The sequence below is a fragment of the Elephantulus edwardii genome, unplaced genomic scaffold, assembly GCF_000299155.1.
Source record: "Elephantulus edwardii isolate Elephantulus edwardi_28Jun2011 unplaced genomic scaffold, EleEdw1.0 scaffold00372, whole genome shotgun sequence".
In the NCBI taxonomy this organism is placed as follows: Eukaryota; Metazoa; Chordata; class Mammalia; order Macroscelidea; family Macroscelididae; genus Elephantulus; species Elephantulus edwardii.
This window is the reverse complement of record NW_006400122.1, coordinates 618,922-640,010: the sequence shown is the minus strand read 5'-3', so window position 1 is coordinate 640,010 and position 21,089 is coordinate 618,922. Positions and strand designations below refer to the sequence as shown.

The 21,089-nt window shown below is 43.5% G+C and overlaps 1 protein-coding gene across 1 annotated transcript in view; it reads right to left on the bottom strand.

Moving 5' to 3' along the window:
- The window catches only part of CHD7 (chromodomain helicase DNA binding protein 7), a 300,989-nt gene that overhangs the window by 18,568 nt on the left and 261,332 nt on the right, over nucleotides 1–21,089 (bottom strand). The window contains exons 16-25 of the mRNA XM_006902138.1: nucleotides 19,863–20,073; nucleotides 17,073–17,268; nucleotides 16,565–16,732; nucleotides 16,138–16,317; nucleotides 10,152–10,262; nucleotides 9,858–10,063; nucleotides 6,229–6,428; nucleotides 5,723–5,882; nucleotides 1,166–1,255; nucleotides 666–769 (exon numbers count right to left, since the gene is read on the bottom strand). Of these exons, the coding sequence (XP_006902200.1) occupies nucleotides 666–769; nucleotides 1,166–1,255; nucleotides 5,723–5,882; nucleotides 6,229–6,428; nucleotides 9,858–10,063; nucleotides 10,152–10,262; nucleotides 16,138–16,317; nucleotides 16,565–16,732; nucleotides 17,073–17,268; nucleotides 19,863–20,073 (1,626 nt within the window). The remainder of the gene's footprint in view (nucleotides 1–665; nucleotides 770–1,165; nucleotides 1,256–5,722; nucleotides 5,883–6,228; nucleotides 6,429–9,857; nucleotides 10,064–10,151; nucleotides 10,263–16,137; nucleotides 16,318–16,564; nucleotides 16,733–17,072; nucleotides 17,269–19,862; nucleotides 20,074–21,089) is intronic.

Genomic DNA, 21,089 nt, shown 5'->3' with positions numbered 1-21,089 from the left:
ACAACACACTGCTCCTAACTGCTGTAGAGCCTCCAGCCAAACTGTCATCATGAAAGGTTTTATAAGCCATCATTCTCCCCTTTAGTCAGCCTGGGCTGCTGAGAATACCTCTATGACCTCCAGAGAATTGGGATTATAATCAGGAATTGCTCACTGTATATATCATGCCAGTTCTGCAGCCCCAGCCTTTCAAAGTTAACAAGGCTGCATCCCACTCGGGGGAGCCGCGAGTTCTCAGCACTGACATTTGTGAAATATTGCTTGGAACAAAGCCCAGGAGGCACTTGTACAGATTAATAGCAGAGGTTAAGCCCACCGTCCACTCTGACACTGGTTGGCAGAGTTAGCAAGTGAAGAAGCACTGGAAGCAAAGTTTAGGAAGCTCCATAGTACAACTTGGCTATTATTAAAACAAATATGGTTTTGGTTTTATTTGGAGCCAAGAAAGAAATGTTTTCTTCTCAAACACTCAACAAACATTCAAAAACAGCATCTGATATTTACAGTTCATATTAGATTTTTCAGTACAGAAAAATGGTCGACGCCAAGAGTCCTTTGGAACTAAGCTCATTAATATTATGACTTTAAGAAAGAGTATGCAGAGAGTTCTAAATAAAGACAGAGCCACACAGCCAAGATGGATTCAAACAGAAACACCACTTTACCATGTTTGAACACTCCAATTAAGAGAGATTTATCCGCTTCCTTGTCCCACCAATCTGCAGGAACTTCAGCATGAAAAGGCTCAGGTATCCACACATCTGCTTCACTATAAAGACAACCATTGAGAAAATATTTAAAATAAATGTTAGCATTTAAAAACCAAATGAATTCCAAGTAGTGAATATGATACACACTCCCTGGCTCACTCAATCACAATAAAGATCTGACAATGTGGGGAGGGATGGGAAAGAGGTTTAAAGGAAAAGACAGTTGCTCTCTAAAACCATGAGTGAACCTTCTCACAGAGCATCACAATAGATCATCTGAAAATAACAGTGACTTTTCAAGCACATTTTATACATACAGTCTTTTGCAGACACTTAACTCTTAACTAGGCACACCCGAGAAGCAAAGAGCATAACCCGGCATGGCCTGGGAAAGTCCTTAAACAAAGCATATTATCATCACACGGAGCTGAGAACAAGTGCACGCTCACACTAACCTTGAGTCAGCACCCTCTAAGATCTTATCTGCCTGGTCTCCTATCACTTCTTGTCTTAGGTAGTACAGCATGCGGACACGCAGCAGGACCCTGGAGAGGAAGACAGGGGGGGGGAGTTCTTAACTTCAGGACTGTTTGCCAACAGTGGCTTTTGGCAGCTGCTGCTGTTCATCCATCATCCTGCCAAGGCTGATTAGCCATGCTGTATGGTAGGCTTGAAGCGTGACAGATGGTGGCACATAATCACCTCTGTGTGGTGCTTTCTGCTGGCTTCCAACAGGCCTGCCTGGCAACGGCTCACACTGCACAGAGCGGGACCAGGCTCAGCCCAGCCCAGGCACACTTCATTTAGTTCTACCTAGTGCAGCTTGTGAAGTTTAGACACGTACCCTACTACTGCCTCTGAAGTATTGAAGCAAGTTTGTAAACAACTGAGCAGATGGCTTTCAGTAACTGTTCTGCTTCATTATCTCATAAAATTTCCTCAGCTGCTGCCTTAATACCATTTTTGGAAGCACATCAGAAGTAGTAGGAATAAACGAGATATAAAATCTGGTTTTACTACCTTACAATAAACCTTCAATATGGAATGTCAGGTTTTTCAGTTTATACAACTTTGCTTCCCAGAAAGGAAGATGGGGCTGGAGTAGAGGTGAACTCTCTCTTTCCCTTTAAGAATTAAGGATTTTTAATCTTTCTCACTTCTATTACCTGTACCCTTGTTACAGCTTACAAAAAAAAAAAATAGTAACAGAACATTATATAGGAGAGTAAAATGTGTCCAATTTATTAAATTCTCAAATATTTCCAAACAATTAAAAAAAACACCCACCAAAAAAACCAACCTAACAACAAAAACCTCTTGGGATTCTAGAAATCAGATTTTCAATCCCACCTGGAATTTCTTTTTTTTTTTTTAATTTAATTTAGTTTGTTTATCTCTCATTTCAATGAACATCTACAGAGATTTTGGAATTCCATTCAATCATTGTTGCACCCTTCTCCCGGCACAAACACCCCCCGCCCCCCCGTTTGCTCCTCTCCTTGAAAAGCAAAAGAAAAACTCCCTCATTGGTACACAATCCCCCCACCGCGCCTCCCCAAACCCCACCCCCTACCCCCAAATATAATCCACTCTGCAACCCTCATTGCGTACTCCTAAGATAAAAATAATGCCCTAAAATATAATACTTTTAGACTATTCTCTCCCCCATAGACTTCAATGCCGTAAACATATTTCATCCAGTTTTTCTCAGTCTTACCCCCACCCCAATGCCAGCCTCATTCTACAACAGTGGCACCATATAACATTTGTCCCTTTGTGACTGAGATACCTCACTCAGCATAATGTCCTCCATGGTCACCCATTTTGAATAATATTGCATGAGTTCCTTGTTTTTCAATGCAGCATAGTACTGGAATTTCTTAATGGTTCAAACATAAGTCTTTCAACAAAACACACCAGATAACTCCCAAAGGTCCATGTCTACTACAAGTCTAGTGTCCCCTGCTGGATGAGGTTACTGTGGATGGGTGATGCTGACCTCCATGGTCTCTTAATGGCTACTCCCCTGGCTGAATAATTCAATCATGCACTGTATTCCACTTTCTAAACCAAGCTTCAGCTTTACAAATACATGTTCATATGTTCTCACAACAGCCCTCGAAGGAACTGGGGCGAGTTGGGATTTCCATTGTATAAACATGAAAAGTAAGACTGTCAGGAGAGAAGCTGTCTGACCAAGATCACAGAATCACTCTGAACATGGAACACTCAGATGTAGTTCTTCTGAGTCCATACCATGGAGACACATGATGTGGTAAATGCCCTTCAAGTCACCAAAAATGATAACCAGAGGCAGTCCACTCTTGACTGTGCATGAGTAGGTTTTTGCAACACGCCTTCCTATGGTGACACTCTACAGTAACTGCCCAGATAGGCCTAAGATGGGCCATGTGGGAGAAGGGAAACTGCATATACACCAAGGTTAAGTAATCCCTTCAGACAACTCCTGTTTCATACATTTTTTTCATTTAATTTTCCCCCCATTCACTCATTGTTGCACATTTTCCTCCCTGCCCAACCCTCCCCAGTTCATTTTTCTCTTTGAAGAAAAAAAAAATTCTTTCATTGTTATACAATCCTCCCCAGTCCACTTTAATATGCATTTCTTTTTCTGTAATATTGTCATGAAAATATCTAATCCTATATTCCTTTTAAATAGTTCTCTCCCTCATCTGTTTCAATGCAGTATACATTATTTATCCCCTTAGTTCTTCCCCAACTCCAATGTCAGTCCGCTTTACAACAGTGGCATTATTCAGTATTTGTCCTTTTGTAACTGAGACATTTCATTCAGCATAATGTCCTTCAGGGTCCCCCATTTTGTATAATATTTCATGAGTTGTTTTTCAATGCAGCATAGCATTCCATTGTGTGAATATACCACAACTTCACTATCTGTTTGTTGATGGGCACTTGGGTTGTTTCCAATTCTTTGCTATTGTGAACAAAGCCACGATAAACATCGGTGTGCATATATCTGCTTGTGTGGCAGTTCTGGTTCCTTTTCATACATTTTTAAACTCTTTTGTCATTTATAGTAATTCAAAGACACTTTATGGCCATTATAATTTGGAATGAACTAGACTGTATTAGGTTTATTTTGTTAGTATATAAGCCCAAGTGAGAGTCCCAAATGTGGTATCCTCACTGCATCTCTACCCAGAAAGAGCATTCGAGGCCAGGTCAACTAAGAGAGCTGTGCAAGAAGGGTAGTTCCAAAGGAAATCCTCTCCACCTTTCTGCTCACAGCAAAAACTGATCCAGTGGCAGTGACTCTAGTATTTTTCCCCCCTCCTGTTCAGGAACTAAACTTCTGTGCATAAAAATTTATTCACGTAAAGACTTTGATATGCAATGAATATCATATTTCTTTTCGCTTAATTCAAACCAATGCAACAGGCAAATTCAGGGATTGTGGACTACTTGGGGCAACTCTGGCACTAGAGGAGCAACGGCATGCCCGCGGGGTGAAGGAGTTCACAAACTACATGTTACACAGATGTAACCTTGTATACACACAACTTTATTCAGTTAGGGTCACTATCTCACTAGTGACTGATTTCTATTCAGGATCCAACTCATGGCTGTGCAGTGCCTGAAATGCCCCATCTTCTTGTTTCTGCCTCTTACAATCTTGAACCTGGGAGGATATTGGCCAGCTATTTTTGCAGACATCCCTCACCGTAGGTCCTATTTTCTATTTTAACTTAGAGATTTTCTCACATTGGATCCTGGTAAGCTAAGGCGAGATCTGTGAGGAAAGATGAGTCAGCATGTGTACTTTGTCACAGACATGAGAAAGGTTTTCATTGGCTTCATGATCAAGTGTGAAGATGGGAACAACTTTAATGACAGCTCCCATATTAGTCAGAGTGGTGCCCTAGGAGATATGCCATTAGAAATGGAAATTTGAGCCACCACTATCACATCGCAACTCCAGAACAAGACCACTGTTCCATACTGAACCAAGACACAAATGGCTACTCCACATGAAGTTCATCCCAAGCCTTTCTGAATCGACCCGACACTCACATAAATCACAAGGAAAAAAAGCTTTCCTGTACCTGGAAGTGGGCATTATTTTAAAAAGAACTATGAAATTATAGCAGTAATAGGCAGCACAGTATTTAGGTGCAAAAATCAGTTTAGAATATTTGAAAATGAAAAATTTGACAGCAGAAATCTAAGTATATCAAATGTAGGCTATAAAAGCACCATGGCTGCTAAAAAATGTGATGAAAATGAGTCACGGCAAACCCAGGTGCTTCCCACGTCTCCTCACATCCACCTCACAGCAGTCCCTGGAGACCTCTGAGGAGGAGAGGGAGCCCAGTGTTAGAGGATTCTATATCGGTCAGGTCTAGGTTTGGATCCAGCTCAGAGCCGTAGCTAGCTGAGGGATCCTACGTTATTTAACCTGAGCCTCAGTTTCATTATCAGTTAACTGGGGATAACATGATATGGCTTTCCTCAGACAGACGATCCACAAGAACGTGATGTGCTCATCTTTCCACTGCCGTTACCTGAACATATGTTGACACACATTTATTTATTTATATCCTGCTTTGCCTAATCATGCTAAAGCAATGAAATAAATTTAGATTCAATATTCTCCAATACATATGACGAGTACCTGGAAATCAACATAAGAAAAGGATTCTAAGCTCAAAGAGGGGTGAGGGAAGCACCTAGCAAGCACGATGCCTATAGCCAGTCAGCTGCAGGACAGTGGGCTCAGAAGGCTGAATGTAAGTGACAGACACTGATGGACGCCTGTCATCTCAGTGCACCCTTACCAGGCAAGGTGGTATGTTTCAAGACAGAGTCAGGCTCTGCAGAGACTATAGCCTCAGGCTGCTAATGGTCCTACCAACAGAAATTTCTTACATTTAAAAAAAAAAAAAAAGAAAGAAAAAAACCCCAAAACCCCAAACAACAAAAAACAAAAACAAAATCAAAAAAGCCCAAGAGAGGGAGGCGCTCCAACCCACTTGTTGCAGTGGTGTTTCAGGTGCTTCTTGTAGCTGTCCTCCTGGAAGAGCGCATCCGGGTTGCAGCTGGCCAGCCAGTCAGCATGCTGCACTACCGGCTGCGTGCTCTGTGCTTTCACCTTCTTCCCCTTCCGTCCCCGCGGCACTGGTGCAGATAAACCTTTCAGGATGATAACAAAAGCTTGTGACAACTCAAATCACAGCACCACAGTTAGCTGTTTTAACTTAAGGGACAAAGAAGCACAGGCTATACTGAAAAACAAAACAAAGCATGAATTCCAGCCAACCCCACACACGCCAAAAAACTGCTCCACAGGTTTTCAGTGACTGATTTTTTTGAGTGGCTTCTTGGGATTTCTGGGGTGCTTCCGGGCTGACTCAACCCCCCAGCAGCTAAGTATTAATTGTTTGGACCACAGAAGGACATTTGTTTTCACCAGCAGTCTGTCACCAAGGTCATCAGGGGACTCTAGATGACACTGACACTCAGAGGATAAAAGTCTTACCAGAATGATTGACCAAGGCCCGAGTCTGGCCATCAGCGGTTGGTGTGATGAGGTCCCAGATGAAGCTTTTGATGTTCTCGTCTCCACGGTAGTGATTGAGGCAGTACACAAGGATGGTCCTGCATATGGTTTCCACATCTTGCTCATTTAGCTGCCGTTTGTATCGCCCGTGAGAAAGGATGTCTGCCCAGCGTCCCCACCTGGAATGCAAACAGTTGGCATATAGGTGGCGCCTTTGCATTTAAACTCAGGTGTGGGTGCTAGGAAATGTCAGGTCAAAGCTTGCAGAACACAAGGAAATACTATGCAGCACTGAAAAACAAGGACTTCATGAAATAGTATATGGGTGACACTGAAGAACATTATGCTAAGCGAAATATCTCAGTTACCAAAGGACAAATACTGCATAATGCCAGTGTTATAAAACAGGACTGACATCAGAGTTGTGGGGGGAATTAAGAAGAGAGGGGATAAATGATGTACATTTCATTGAAATAGATAAGAGGACTCTTTAAAAGGAATATATGATTAAGTATTATTTTCATGACAAGAGTCCAGAATAAGAGCTGCATTGTAAAGTGGACTGAGGGGTGAGGTGGGAATTGTATAACAATGAAAGAATTTTTTTCTTTCTTCAAAGAGAAAAGCAAACTTGGGGGTGGGGTGGGTAGGGAGGAATATGTACAACAATGAATGAAGGGGAGGGAATACTAATTTAAAAAAAAAAGCCTGCAGGTTGAAGTGACAGGATGGTGCTCAGGGAGTGGGCTGTTGAGTGACTGCCCCTAAACACACCAGCATGCTCACTACTGCACTAATAACACATGGGGCTTAACAAGGGCTTTCCAAGCAAGACGAAGGCAGTGGCAGCAACTTTCAGGACAGCAAAGTGACCCAAAGGGCCAGAGATTAAACAGTGTGTCCCACTGTATCACGGCTTTGTGTGTGGATGCTGAAAAGTCGTAGTAGAAAAGAGATGACACAAGAAAGGTCTAACTACTTCAGAATCAATGGTGCAATGGTGGGGATTACGGATACATCAATCTTCCTCCATGGGCTGCCATGCTAATTAATGGAGGATGATGAGAAGCAGGATTTCCTGCTCAGATCAGGATTGATGGCTCACACACTGTCACAGGAAAAGTGCTCAGCCAGCTCTCAAATCCTGGTGTGAAGTGGGGAGAACACACCACGAAACCCTCACAATCTCCCTATTGCTAACCTCACAGATTTAAACACACCTTGGCCTGGTTTCCTCTCGGTCATGTGGAAGGTGGTCATACACGAAAGGTTTAGGATGGGTTAGGAGGCACACGGGCTGTGCTGAGCCAAACGTGGTGGGAGCACATGGTAATGAGCAGAGGGCTGAGTTCTCATTCAGAGAGAAGTCCTGTCTCCACCCAGGTGGGTCTCCTGCCACACCTCAGCTCTTTGGCTTCAGTGAGCTCCTTTCAGTTCCTCAAATCACAAGGCTTGCTCTCCCCTCTAAGCCTTTGACCTTACTCCCCTCCCACCTCCCCACAGCTAAATGCTAAATGATGACACTCATCAATGCACAGACTATCTCTCCTAATGGTATCTCAGAAGTAGGGAGAGTGTATCAGAGTTGTATCTTAAAGGACAGGACATGCTTCTACGCTCCATTCTCTGTCATGTCACCTATCCCACTTTACTGTCATTTCTACTGGTTCATCTGCCAGCTGAGTGTGGGACTGGATATGACTGTATGGCATGATGACATGCCTAGTATCTGGATGGATTCTAGCAGAGCATCTATCACATGGTGGGAGTACAATAATAGTGAGAAGCACCATGGGTAGCTAGGGTAGAGGGAAAGACTACTGAAAGAGGGTGAATCTGGGCTGCTCCTTAGAGGCAAGGATTCTGAGGCTTCATTTGACATACTCTGGGCATGTTCTAAGGAGGGACCAGTCCTTGGAGAGGGACATCACATTTGGGAGCATGGAGGAATAGCACAGGAGAGGAAGACCCTCGATGAGATGGATTGATTCAGTAAGTGGGGTAGTGGGAGTAGGTGTGGTGTGTTGGAGGCAGTGAGCTTGGCACAGGATAGAGCAGGGTTTAGGGCTCTTGTACACAGGGTTGCTATGAGTCGCAGGCATACCACCACATTATTTTTTAGCTTGAGGAGTCATTGATACACTTCACTTCTAAAGTTAACTACATAACCTTGATCATTAGGTTGAAAATGGGAAGTAGGGACCTCCTGCAAAGGGCATAGGTGAGGAAGGCCAGGGCCTGGAAGGGAAGGCGTGTCCGTCCAGCTCACACAGAAGGTGGGCAGAGCTGCCCTCAGTGCCAGGATACAGGATAGCCTTCATCTAAACTCATCTGTCTCAAATGGTCATCTGCGTAGCATTTGCCATGTTGGTGCACTGCACTCTCCACAAGGGTACTAAGTCATAGCATCCTTTTCCCAAGAAGATGCTAACTGGAAAGGTCTGCAACCCAGGAATTCCAAGACAGGGTGGTGACTGCAAGGGAAGGCCTAAGCTCCTGCTTACAGCGCCATCTTAACTGGCTTGGCATCCAATGTGGTCTGTGTACATCACAGGGACAGTAGAGGTTGTGACAGTGACACAGCACCTAGCACAGTGAAGGGAGGCAGGCATCTGTCCAATCAAAAGTTAGCTGCCCATGAGGAGGGTCCAACAAGGACCACCCAAGGGAGCCAGTGTTACACCAACAGAAAGTTGTCCTATTTATTCTAAAACTAGTAGTGATCCCTGGAAGAAAGCATCCAAGACACAGCACAACCACTTTTGAACTAACTGGATGGCAAAATGATGATGACCTTTTCCACTTTAATGGAATTTTACCTCAAGTTCTACAATCCACTACAGAATATTCAAGGGACTAAATCAATGTTTATTGAGCACCTTGCTATTCAAAGTGCTGGGCTGGACAATATGAGGTTCTGACGAATCAGGAATGCTTCTGACTCTCAGAAGCCAGCAGGACAAACACAAAACAATCACAATGTGCAAGTGACTCTTCAGCTGAGAGCTTCTGATGAGGGAGAAGGGTATTATTGCCTTTAAAAAAAGTTTTGTACTGGAAGAATATTGTAAGATTATGATAGTTGTAAAAGGAGCTCTGGTGGCCTAATGGCAAGAAGCTGTGCTGCAATCCCGAAGGCAAAGAGTTTGAGGCCACAAGCTGCTCCATGGGAGAAGATGGGCAATCCTGAACAAGTAACTGCCTCTGAAAACCTGCTGGAATGTCAGCTATGGGTTGGTTCTGACTCTACAATACCACCACAACAACATAGTCAAAGTTTATACAAACAAAGCAGAAAAAGACAAATTTGATAATTTTTTTAATTTTGAGAGTTCTTTCTTGAATTTAAAATTAGGCTAACTTTAGATCTGATATAATTGCTTAAATTACAAATCAATGCCTCTACCTCCAGGAAACCTCCTCAAGTCCAGGAGGAATTGAATGACTTTGAGTGACTTTAGCCTTTGCCTCATCAACATTTCTGCTCTAGCTTGATTGCATTATGGGGAGTTACTTAAATCAAAGTAACCAAACCAAACCTTTTCTGTACTGAGAATTGTTAACATTTTTAAAATGAAAAGTACTTTTTCACAGCAGGTCCAACTTACCCATAAACAAGCAGATTCTTTTCCACTCTGAAGCACTCACTCCTGGCATAACCCTGAGACTTATCCTGGGGGCGCCGGGGCTTGGTACAAGGCTTTTCTTCAGAATCACTTTCCAAGTCTGAAAATTCCATCAGTTCATCTTCCTTTACTGCACTGTAGAGTCTAGTCTGCTTTCTCACTCTAGGCGTGTCAATAACTAAGTTGTTCTAAAAAGAAAATGAATAAATTGAAACATCTGAAGAAGCGACCTTTGGATGACATCAGATACAAGTCTGAATGAAGTCTTTCACTCACTCTCCCATTTAGGGCGTCGATATCCAATTCAGCCTTCTTTGCCCACTTCTGCCAAAAATTTGGATCATCCAAGGAAATATCTGTTCTATTTCCAGATGCAACAAAGCTAGCCTAAAAGGAAATAAAATATGCATTATGCTGAAGTGCTATTCTCAGGGGCAAGATGCAAACCAGCTTTCACTATTTAGCCAAACAAATGCTAGTCAGTTCTTCATGGTGTGTCTATTGCTTTGGTAGATGTGACAAAGATTCTCCCTAAGGACAACAGGCTGAGAGAGGAGGAGATAAAGGATTACAACACTACGTAACAAAGAGACTAAAGGCATGCACAAGTAGACATGGTACACAGATGAGGGACCCCTAACCCAGTTTAGACAGAGGATGTGTGTAGGGAAGGCGTAACTGAGAAAGCAAGCTCAGGGATATAATTCCTCAAGCTGATTTTTAAAAGTTCATAGGGCAGAAATGTCTCTAGAAGTGGTCACAGCAGAGGAAAGAGTACAGCCACAGGCACAAAGGAGTGGAAAAGCTCCTGGAGGCCAGTCTAAGAAACACACAAAGAGTGCCTGGAATCAACCAAGATGAGCCTGGTGCACCTCATCAGTAGAGTCTGAACTCTATCCTGAGGCAGCAGGGCCCTCTTTGAAGGCATAATCTCATAGGGCATGTGATCCTAAAGAAGAGTTAGGCTAGAAAGCGCAGACTAGGGCATGGAGCTCAAAGCATGAAAAAGTAAACTCTAGTAGTTTTGCTGAGAAATTACCAAAGTAAAACTAGCCAAGAGCAGAAATGGGGGAAAGGAGACAAGGAGATAGCATAGAAAGATTATTTCCAAAAGGTAAAATAAATAGAGTTCGATCTCAATGGATGCAGAGCATAGAAGAGAAGGTTCCAGGGGAAGCCTCAGTGTTCAACTTCGGCCACAGGATGCTGTTACTGGAGTGAACAAACAGGTGTGTGAGGAATGTGGCAATGCAGCATGGCTGAGTTCACCTCTGTGCAGACTGAAATGGAAGTGCCAGAGAAGAATGGGTATAGAACGTGAAGAGAAGCTGGGGAGAAGGGGAGATATTAGGTCAAGGAGCACAAAGCAGGGCCTCCCAAGAGTGCAGGGACTGGGCCTGCTGGGTCTTTGCACCACACACAAACTTTAACAAAAAGTGGATTACAGAGTTAAATGTCAGAGCAAAATTTAAATGACCCTTAAGAGAAAGCAGGAATAAATCAGTATGGCTGTGGGTTAGGTTCTGATTTCTTAGCTAAAATACCATAAGCATAAGTGACAAAAGGGAAAGGAAATCTAATTTTGTCACAATTAAACACCATTATATTAAACGTCACAAGGTGCTGATGAGTCGAGGATGACTCATAGTGACTCTATGAACCATGGATCTGAATCCTGTTCCAACCTGCACCATCCTCACACTAACTAGAGCCCACTGCAGCAGTCACCACGTCAGTCCACCTGGTTGAGGCTTCTCCTCTCCTTCGCCGACCCCCCACCCTTCCCAGCATCATGTCCTTCTCTAAGGAATAGCACTTCCTAGCAACATGCCCAAAGGATGTGAGGTGAAGCCTCATCATTCTTGCTTCCCCTTCCTGAGACACATTTGTTTGTTCTTTTGGCTATCCATGGGATGTACAGTGCTCTTTGCAAGAACACTTGTGGACCTGTCAATGTGCATGATGGGTTGACACAGTAACGGTAACAAGGCCATGAGCACATCATAAATCATCAGGGTGGTAAATGATAGGGCAAAATTCAGATCTGCTGTTCTTAACAGTTGCTGTGAATCAAAGGAGACTTTTTGGCACCTAACAATTAACAAGAATGAAAGACTGTGAGAAAATAAATGGAAATTATATCAATTGTTAAGAAACTTATATCCAAAATAAAGAATTTTAAAACTCAGAAACAAAATGTCAATTTAAAAAAAAATACTATTTGAATAGACACAGCTCCAGTGATAAAATATAAATGGCCAACAAGTAAATGAACAGATACTCATCCCATCAGTTACCAGAGAGATGCCAATCAAAATCGGACTGGAATATCATTTCACATCTGCTAAATCCAAACAGCCGAACCCATGGCCATCAAGTTGATTCCAAAACATCACCACACACAGGATGGAGTAGAGCTACCCCAGGATTTTTAAAGCTGTAAACTTTACTGAAGCAGACAGCCTCATCTCTCGGCTAGTAGCCAGATGTCTTAAAGCACCATCAGAGCGCCTTTCTCACCTCTCTCTCATTGCTGTCGAATCAAATCTGATTCACAGTTCACGTTCCACTAACTTACAAGGCTGTACATCACACAGAAGGAGACTGCCCATCCTCCTCCTGGGGAGCCACAGGGAAATTTGAGCTGCTAACAAGATGCAGCCTTTTGATTAACAATATAACTCCCTTCAGACTATGTCCCCAGAGCTCCCTTTACACACACTAGAAAGGCTATGACCAAAATTGTGATGGTGGTGTTGTTACTGAGCACCATTGAGCCAGAGCCAATCCATAGCTGAACCTCCACTGGGTTTTCAGAAGCAGTTAAACACACAGGAGATTTCTCACCCGTCTCCCATGGAACTGCTGGTGGATTCAAACTGTGTGCCTTCAGAATTGCAGTACAGTTTCTTACCAATCATCTATTATAAATTATCAATGTAATATTATCATTAGTATAGATAATAAAAAAGTATTGGCAAGGATTAAAAATAAATTGAACCCCTTCCTTATTCATTGCTACTGGAAAATGATATAGCCATTGGAAATTGCCTAGTGGATCTTAATGAAGTTAAACAGGATGTTATACATGATCCAACAATTCCATTCTTGTCATAAAAAAGGAAACCTGTTTTCTCTTTCCTCCCCCAGCAACAACAACAAAACCCCCCAATACAAATGCTTATGGTATCACTATTCATAATTAAAAAATAGTACATATAACACAAATGTTCATTGTTGTTATTATGTATTATTGAGTTGCCTGGAACTCATAGCGACCCTAAGTACACTAGGTCTGAAACCTGCCCTATCCTGAGCCAGTCTCATTGTCTCTGACAGACCTAATCCCATTGCTCCAGTCACTGAGTCAATCCCACCATTCCTGCATGATGTCCCTCTCCAAGGACTGGTCCCTCCTGGCCACGTGCCCAAAATATGCGAGAGTGGTAAGTAAATAAGGTGTATACATATATACGTATTATATTATTATTTTATCTCTATCTAGAGGTTCAAGGCCACCAGCTGCTCTGTGGGAGAAGAATGGGCAATTTCCTCCCGTGCAATTAACTGCCTCTGAAAACCCTCTGGAGGGTCAGTTATGGGTCAGTTCCAACTCTACGGTACACACCACCACCACCCCATATATAAAAATGTTGTTATGTGCCATTGAGTTGCTTGTGACTCACAGTGACCCTATTTACAACTGGCCTAAAACCTGCTCTATATTGTGCCAATCTCACTATCTCTGACACACCAACTCTCATTACCCCACTCACTGAATCAATGCAGTTCATCAAGGGTCTTTTTCTCCTGCGCTGTCCCTCCACCCTGACGATCATGACTTCCCTCTCCAAGGACTGGTCTCTCCTTACAACATGCCCAAAGTATGTCAGACGAAGCTTAAGAATCCTTGCCTCCAAGTTTCACCCTCTTTAGGATGATCCTGTTTGTTCTCTTAGCAGTCCATGCATGGTACCCTCAATTCTCTTCTCCAGCACCACAGCTCAAAGGCATCAATTCTCCTTCTATCATCATCCTTAGTCACTGTCCAACTCTCTGATGGATAGCATTTGATTGCAAAGACCATGAGCTGTCATCAGGTGCACACCTTAGTTTCCAAACTGACATCTTTATTCTTCAGTACTTTGGAGAAGTCTCTGACAGCACGCTTCCCCACTGCAAAACATCTTTTAATTTCCTGGCCGCTGGTGCCAAGAGTGTTGACTGTGGAGCCAAGCAAACTAAAGCTGCTAACAACCTCAATCTCTTCACCACCCATCCTGATGCTGCCAGTTGGCCCAGTGGTGACAATCTTTGTTTTCTTGATGTTGAAGGCTGCAGTTCTTGATCTTCTGCAGCAAGCACTTCAGGTTCTCCTCAGTTTCAGCAAGCAGGGTTATGCCATCTACATAACGCAGACTGTTGATGAATCTTCCTCCAATCCTGATGCCACGTATCTACCTCCTCATATATAATGAGGAGAATATATATATATATTAGTCAGCCTATGTGTATATTATTCAGCCCATTAAAAGGAATGAATTATCAAAATATGCTCCAACAGAGTTGAATCTCAAAGTGCTGGTGGTATAGAATAGTAAGCACTGAGGTGATAACTGAAAGGTAAACAATTCAAATTCACTAGCTGCCCTGCTGGAAAAAAATGAGGTAGCCATTTGCTTCTATAAAGATTCACATTATTGGAAACCTTATGGTAGAAACCCTATGGGGTAGCTCTACTCTATCCTAAAGTTGTTGTTATTGTTGTGTACCATCAAGTCAGGACTCACTAATACCAAACACTCTGGAGAGTTTTCCAAGACAGTAAATCACACAGGGGGAGACTACCCATCTTTCTCCCTTGGAACAGCTGGTGGATTCAAACTGCACGCCTCTTTATCACTAATCCACTAGAGCTTCCTTTGACCTCCAGGGTCACTATGAACTGGAATTGACTTAAAGCTGGTGGGTAAATGAGCAATGCCAAATAAAAGACCACATACTGTCTGATTCTACTGATATGAAATGTACAGAACAAGCAAATCTATAAAGAAAGAAGGCAGAATGTGGTTGCCTAAGGCTAGGGGCAAAGCATCCTAGTGGTACAATGGTTAAATGCTTACTGCTAATTAAAGGTCAAGACTGGAACCACCAGCTGTTGTGGAAGAGAACAGCCCTGGTATACTGCTACTGTGAAGACTACAGCCCAGGAAATCCCATGGGGCAATTCTGCTGTCACATGGGGTCACCACGATTTAAAGTTGACACCACAGCACTCACTCAACAAGGTAAGGACAGGGGTTAGAAGTTTCAGAGGAGATTGCTAATGGGCATGAGGGATCTTTCCAGGGTGATGGAAATATTTTAAACCTAGATCATGGAGACAGTTGCTGACTCCATAAACATGCCAAAAAATCACTAAATTATAAAAACAAAATAAGTCAATTTTATGGTATATAAATTACATGTAAGTAAAGTTTGGTGTATGTGTTTTTTTTAAAAGATAGAGTAGCCCTTGATGTGAGCACAGGAAGTGACAGAGGTAAAGCTACAAAAAGCTCTCAAATGGAAGCACAAGGTGGTGAGCTTGGTCAGAGCAGATCTGAGGGAGAGGTGGTGGGACACTTAAGGCTGAAGTTGAAAAACAAACAGAAAAGCAGGCAGTGGAGACAGCTGGTGTCAATTAAGCATATGTGGATTTTAGCTGTGAAAGAAGAATTATGGGGTTGGAGCTAGAAGGAAAAACAGATCACTTAAAAGGCTGAAGGGACTTGGTCATTCTTATAGGATGTTTTAGGAATCAGGGTTCTGGGAGGAAATGATGATAATGAGGAGGAGGAAGTGGAGTCAGTGGCTCACAGAGTGATCTTGGAGGAAGGATGGGGGTGAGGGTCAAGCATGCAGGTGAGGGATTAGCTTTATTCAGGAGGCTCAAGCAGATAAGAGGGCAGAAGGCCGAGGGCAACTACACAATGCCACGTAAGCAGGAGAGAACAACAAAAAAAAATTCATGTGCTAGGGGCTCCACAGGGAGTAATTAACACCTACATTCCCAGGGTCATGTATATAGCATGGGAGCACTTTACTAGGCGCTTTTGCATAAACTTGTTGGGAGAAAGCTATGGGATGGCTCTACGGGATGGCTCTACTCTTTGTCTTACGGATCTCTCTGTGGCTCAGGTTCAACTAGAGACAGTGAGCTTGGGGTTCACATAAATTCAAGCTCCAAATCTAAACTCTGGTCCTGCAGATAAACTCGCACCTTAGCAAACGTGGACCCTTTCCCTTCTGACTCAATAGTAATAGTGTGAGTTCGCCGTAGGAGAATCTGATCGATATCTTCTTCACAGAACTTAGACCCTTCATCCTCCTCATCCATGAGTGCACCATAGGCCCCCTTTCGGAGAAGATCCTCTATTTCCTTCTTGGAAAGCTGTTGCACCTGTTTTAGGGAAATAATTCAAATTATTTAGAACATATATGTTTGTAGGCTGGGAAAATCACCCCCTCTCAAGCCTCCCCAAATCTAGCTTTATCTGAAAGAGAGGAAAGCTGAGCTATAAAAAAAAAAAAAATGGGATAAAACGTGCTTAGGGTATTGAGGTCAAAGATAATGGGATGTTGACTAATTCCTTAATATTAGCTAAATGGAATTGGGAGAATGAATGGTCTGGGGGGCTGGGCTTTACCCCATTGGTAGCATTTTCTCTTCCACTCATCGACTGTAGCACAGCTTTATCGAGACCAAGCTTCAAACTAGCCTTATCAAACATTTCTCTTTCATAAGAATTTCTTGTAATCAGCCTGTAGATTTTTACAGATTTGCTTTGTCCTATTCTATGACATCTAGCTTGAGCCTGGAAGAAAAAGAACTTAATAGCCATCAAGTTTAAAAAAACAAAACAAACAAACAAACAAACAAACAAAAAAACCCCCACAGAAACACAAAAGCCAAACAGACTCAGGAGCATCCACTGCAATAAACAGAGGTGTAGTTTATGAAAGTGTTAACAGACCAGGAAATTACATTTTACATTATTAATAAATGAATCACCATTTGGTTCATTTACCACAAATCTCAGCACTGAGTGATGGTACAAGTGTAATTTCTCGGCTGGGCTGGGTAGTCTCTGTCATAGCAAAATGATTTACAAAGAAATAAATAAAGGCATCAGTGAGAATTTCCTACATGTTTACCTGGAGGTCATTTTGGGGGTTCCAGTCTGAATCAAAGATGATGCAGGTATCAGCAGCAGTAAGGTTAATGCCTAATCCTCCAGCTCTTGTACACAGGAGGAAAACAAACCTATCAGAATCAGGCTTAGAGAACCTGTCAATAGCTGCCTGGCGCAGGTTACCTCGAACTCGGCCATCGATTCTTTCATATGGGTACCTAGAAAATATAGGGTTTGTGGTCATTTTTCATAGCCAATTCATAGTTAATATTCAGTTGACTGTCAAAAAGTCAAATTTTATTTTACCTTGCTCTCCAGTGAAAAATATCTAAATTGTAAAAATATCTGGCAACTTTAAGAATGACAAATCAAAAAATTTTGAATTTTCTCCCCTTAGAAAACCCTAAACCAGAGATCCAAGATGGTGGCGGAAGCACAGACAGCGTGGTGAGCTGCTGGAGCAGCAAACCACTTAAAGCAGGGCCATTATGGCTTTCCACAGACTTCGGCTTATTGATAATTGAAGACTTAAACAGCTGATGACTGGCCCTCAGTGAAGATCAAGGCTCAACAACAGAATTCAAGGATTCCCAAGGAGAAATGGGTAAGTCTCGTGGCTCCCAACCCCCCTCCCCTTGCAGAACCCACGCCTGGCCGCACAGCTGCTGCAGCCCCGTGTGGCTTCCAAAGCCGGAACAAATGGATTCCCTCACCCAGATGGGCGCTGGGCAATGGCCCTCCTCAAGACTGGTACAGTGAAGCCACCACACTGCTGCAAGAAGGACTTGGTCTGGAGAGAATTCTTGGAGCCAGGATGGCAGCTGTGGGGGAAGCGGGCACCCGCGGGCCACCCGCACAAGAGGGGCTTCACACCCACTGAGCACCCGTGCAGCAGGGTGGGGTGGCGCACCCCCAACGGCCGCCCGCACCTCCCACAGGCCTCCCGTGCTGGGAGAGGGGGCGCACACCCCGCTGGCCACCTGCGTAGAAGGTGGGGGATAGGATACATGCCTGCCATCTGCAGGTTTGGGTTTCCTTGGACTGGCCAAAGAAGACGATTACCTATGCATTGGACAAGCCAAAGAAGACGATTACCTATGCAATGGATTGCTGAAAGTCACTGTGAGTCTGATGACCTTAACAGTGGCAGCATGCACAAGAGGACCAACATCCTAAATGCACCACATATTTTGTTCTGTTGCATGCTTCTGTCAAAAGATGGTTAGGCCTGGAGGGAGTCTGTTTACAATTCTCAGGTTCCCTTTATCATATATAAAGGGGGAGGGCAGTGACACCTACTTCAAAATATAGTATGACCACTTATGGGGGGGTAAAAGTGGCAGTGCCGGAATTGAAAACACTATCCCTGACCACAGAGTCCTCAGTCAGGCGAGGGGACCAGACTGGGGTAGGGCAATTGGAGGGAAGCTCCTGGGGGGTGTTGCCCAGCTCGGGATGGGCTGCCCTCGGTCCCCAGCTCGGGGCGAGCCGTCGCGGCCCTCTGTCCGGGGCGGGCTGCCCTCGGCCCTCGGCTTGGGGCGAGCTGTCGCGGCCCTCAGGGTGAGCTCCTCAGTCCCCAGATTGTGCCATCTGACCCCTGGGTGGGGAAGAAGGAAAAAAAAAAAGAATGCCTAGGGTATCCAGTGTTACCTAGGCCAACTTCTGTCACCTTCGCCCTCAGTAAACTTGAATGCAACACCCTCAAAGCCCTTCTATTTGTAACTCACAAGTTTGTTCTCTCTAGGTTTGCTCCCTTTCCTATAGGTAACCTTAACACTGAGTTTTACTCCAGAATTGACCCTGAACCCAGTGCCAGTGACAAAAAGGAAATACAACTGACAGCTAAGGAAGCAAAGGAGGATGGAGCCTCTGGGTTCAACCAGCCATCCCCACTTGACCCACCTGGGAAAACACTTTGCAGTCCAGAGGGGAGTAAATGACAGGAAAATATCTTCTAACAGAGCAAGAAGGCAAGCAGCTTTAACCCAAGACCACCAGTAAGGTGATACAAGCGTCCTCCCTTTCCCCTTTACATCTATGCCCCTTTTCAGCATGAAGAAGCCAGAGAGTCGGCATCCAATTCCCAAATAAATAAGACAGTTGGTTTAATTACTATTAGAAAATGCTTGTCATTCCTCTGTAGCATCTGGTCCCAACTGGACCCTCATCATTTCCTTCACCTGCTCCCCCCACCGGCCAAACTGTGCAGCTCTGCAACTGCATCCTGGCCCATCCTCACCCTTCTGCCCCCAACCCTCACCTCCTTGTACCCCCAATATGTTTTTCCCAATTAAAAAAAAAAAAAAAGAAATATGAGGTAAAAAAATAACCCAAAAAAACCAAAAGACAAACAAACAAAAAAAAACCAACCCAAACCAAACTAACAACAAAAAAACAATAAAAAAATTCATTGTGAACCATTTCACAGCTGACCCCTCAGTCAGTGAGTTTTCAGAGACAGGAAATCACAGAGAAGGAGACTGCCTATCCTTCTCCTGTGGAGAGGTTGATGGGATTCCAAATGGCACAAGTGGTGGCCTTTGGTTACCAGCAAAACTCTCTACAACTGCTCTACCTGAGCTCCCTTCTTCTCTCCCAGTCAAATCAAAGAAAAAGGGAAAAGGCAGCCACTGGACGTGTTCTGTGTCCTTCTGTATGCATCATATAAAACAAATGTGTGCACCTACAATTAACGAAAAAAGATAACAAATTTTCTCCATGCCATCTTCCCTTCATAAATGTCACTTTGAAGTGGAGCCCCACTAAAGAACATTTTTAATTTCCTCTTTATCATATGACACGGTGTGCTCACCGTCTCTGAATGAGGTAGTCTTCCAGTATGTCCAAGCAGCGCACCATCTGGGAAAAGATAAGCACCCTGTGGCCACCAGCCTTCAGTTTTGGCAGCAGCTTGTCAATCAGCACGAGCTTGCCAGCAGCCTGGATCATCGCCTGGAGCTGAAAATCTGGAGACTCGGCATTGTGTGTTTCTTTAAACTCTTCCAAAATTTTCTCTTCAGCACCTGCAGAGATTGGACAGCACAACGTGAATACTGTAAAAGGTTTTTATTACTAAAAACAATGATCTTGCTTTCACACCCACTGCAAGCCAGTAGAACCTGAACACTACCTTGTTGTTCATGAATAAGGAACCCTCCAGTTATGTGAAGTTAAGTCTATGCAAAACCAAAAACGTACAGAGGAGATCAAAGTTTTAAGCACAACACACAAGCAGTTGGGGGAAAACCACATTTTCCAACAAACAAATGTTTGCTAGCTGTAGAAAGTGAATTTCAACAACAGACTGTTAAGCCAGAAGTGCAGAAATGAGCCAAGGGCCAGATACCTTCAGAACATTTGGAGCCCGAATTGTTAAAGAAATGAAGTGTCTGCTCACTGAATATAAACACAAGCAACCAAAATCTGTTCTGAAACTAAGAAATAAGCAAATAATAATGACCATGAAAGTGAAAGGTCATGTATCTGAATATTTAATTGCATACTGATATGGTCAAAAGGAATGAAACAAAGAGCAATTAATTATGTAGGAATAACTGAGAGATTTCTAATAGGGTTTAGGTATATAATTTCTGCTTGTCATCTCAACTCTGTCTCCATATTCATTTCCTCAGTTAAGAAATTTTATCTTGAGTTCTCCAAAGGTTTAGAGTACCCTCTCTAAGCAATTCATGGACCGCTTTCACCAGTAGTCTTCTTTTGCAAACAACCCATGTTCAGGGACTCGGTGCATCAGAGAAAAATTTAGAGAATGACATCTCCCTGGGAGCAAAGCCCTGACCACTTCCTCCCTGACCCAGAACCCACACTATTTCAGGAAGCAGCAGCCTAAGCTTCCTTCAACTGTTGAGGTGGCTTTACTAGAATTAGGCAGCACTGGGGCGGCCTTTCCCTCTCGAGGTAATCGGTACAAAGCTGGTCATCTCGGCTCTTCTCTCAGAGGCCAGGGGATGCAGCCACCTATTCTTCAGAACACACAAATGTCTACTCGCAGCCTTAAACCTTGCATGCAGTGTTAAAA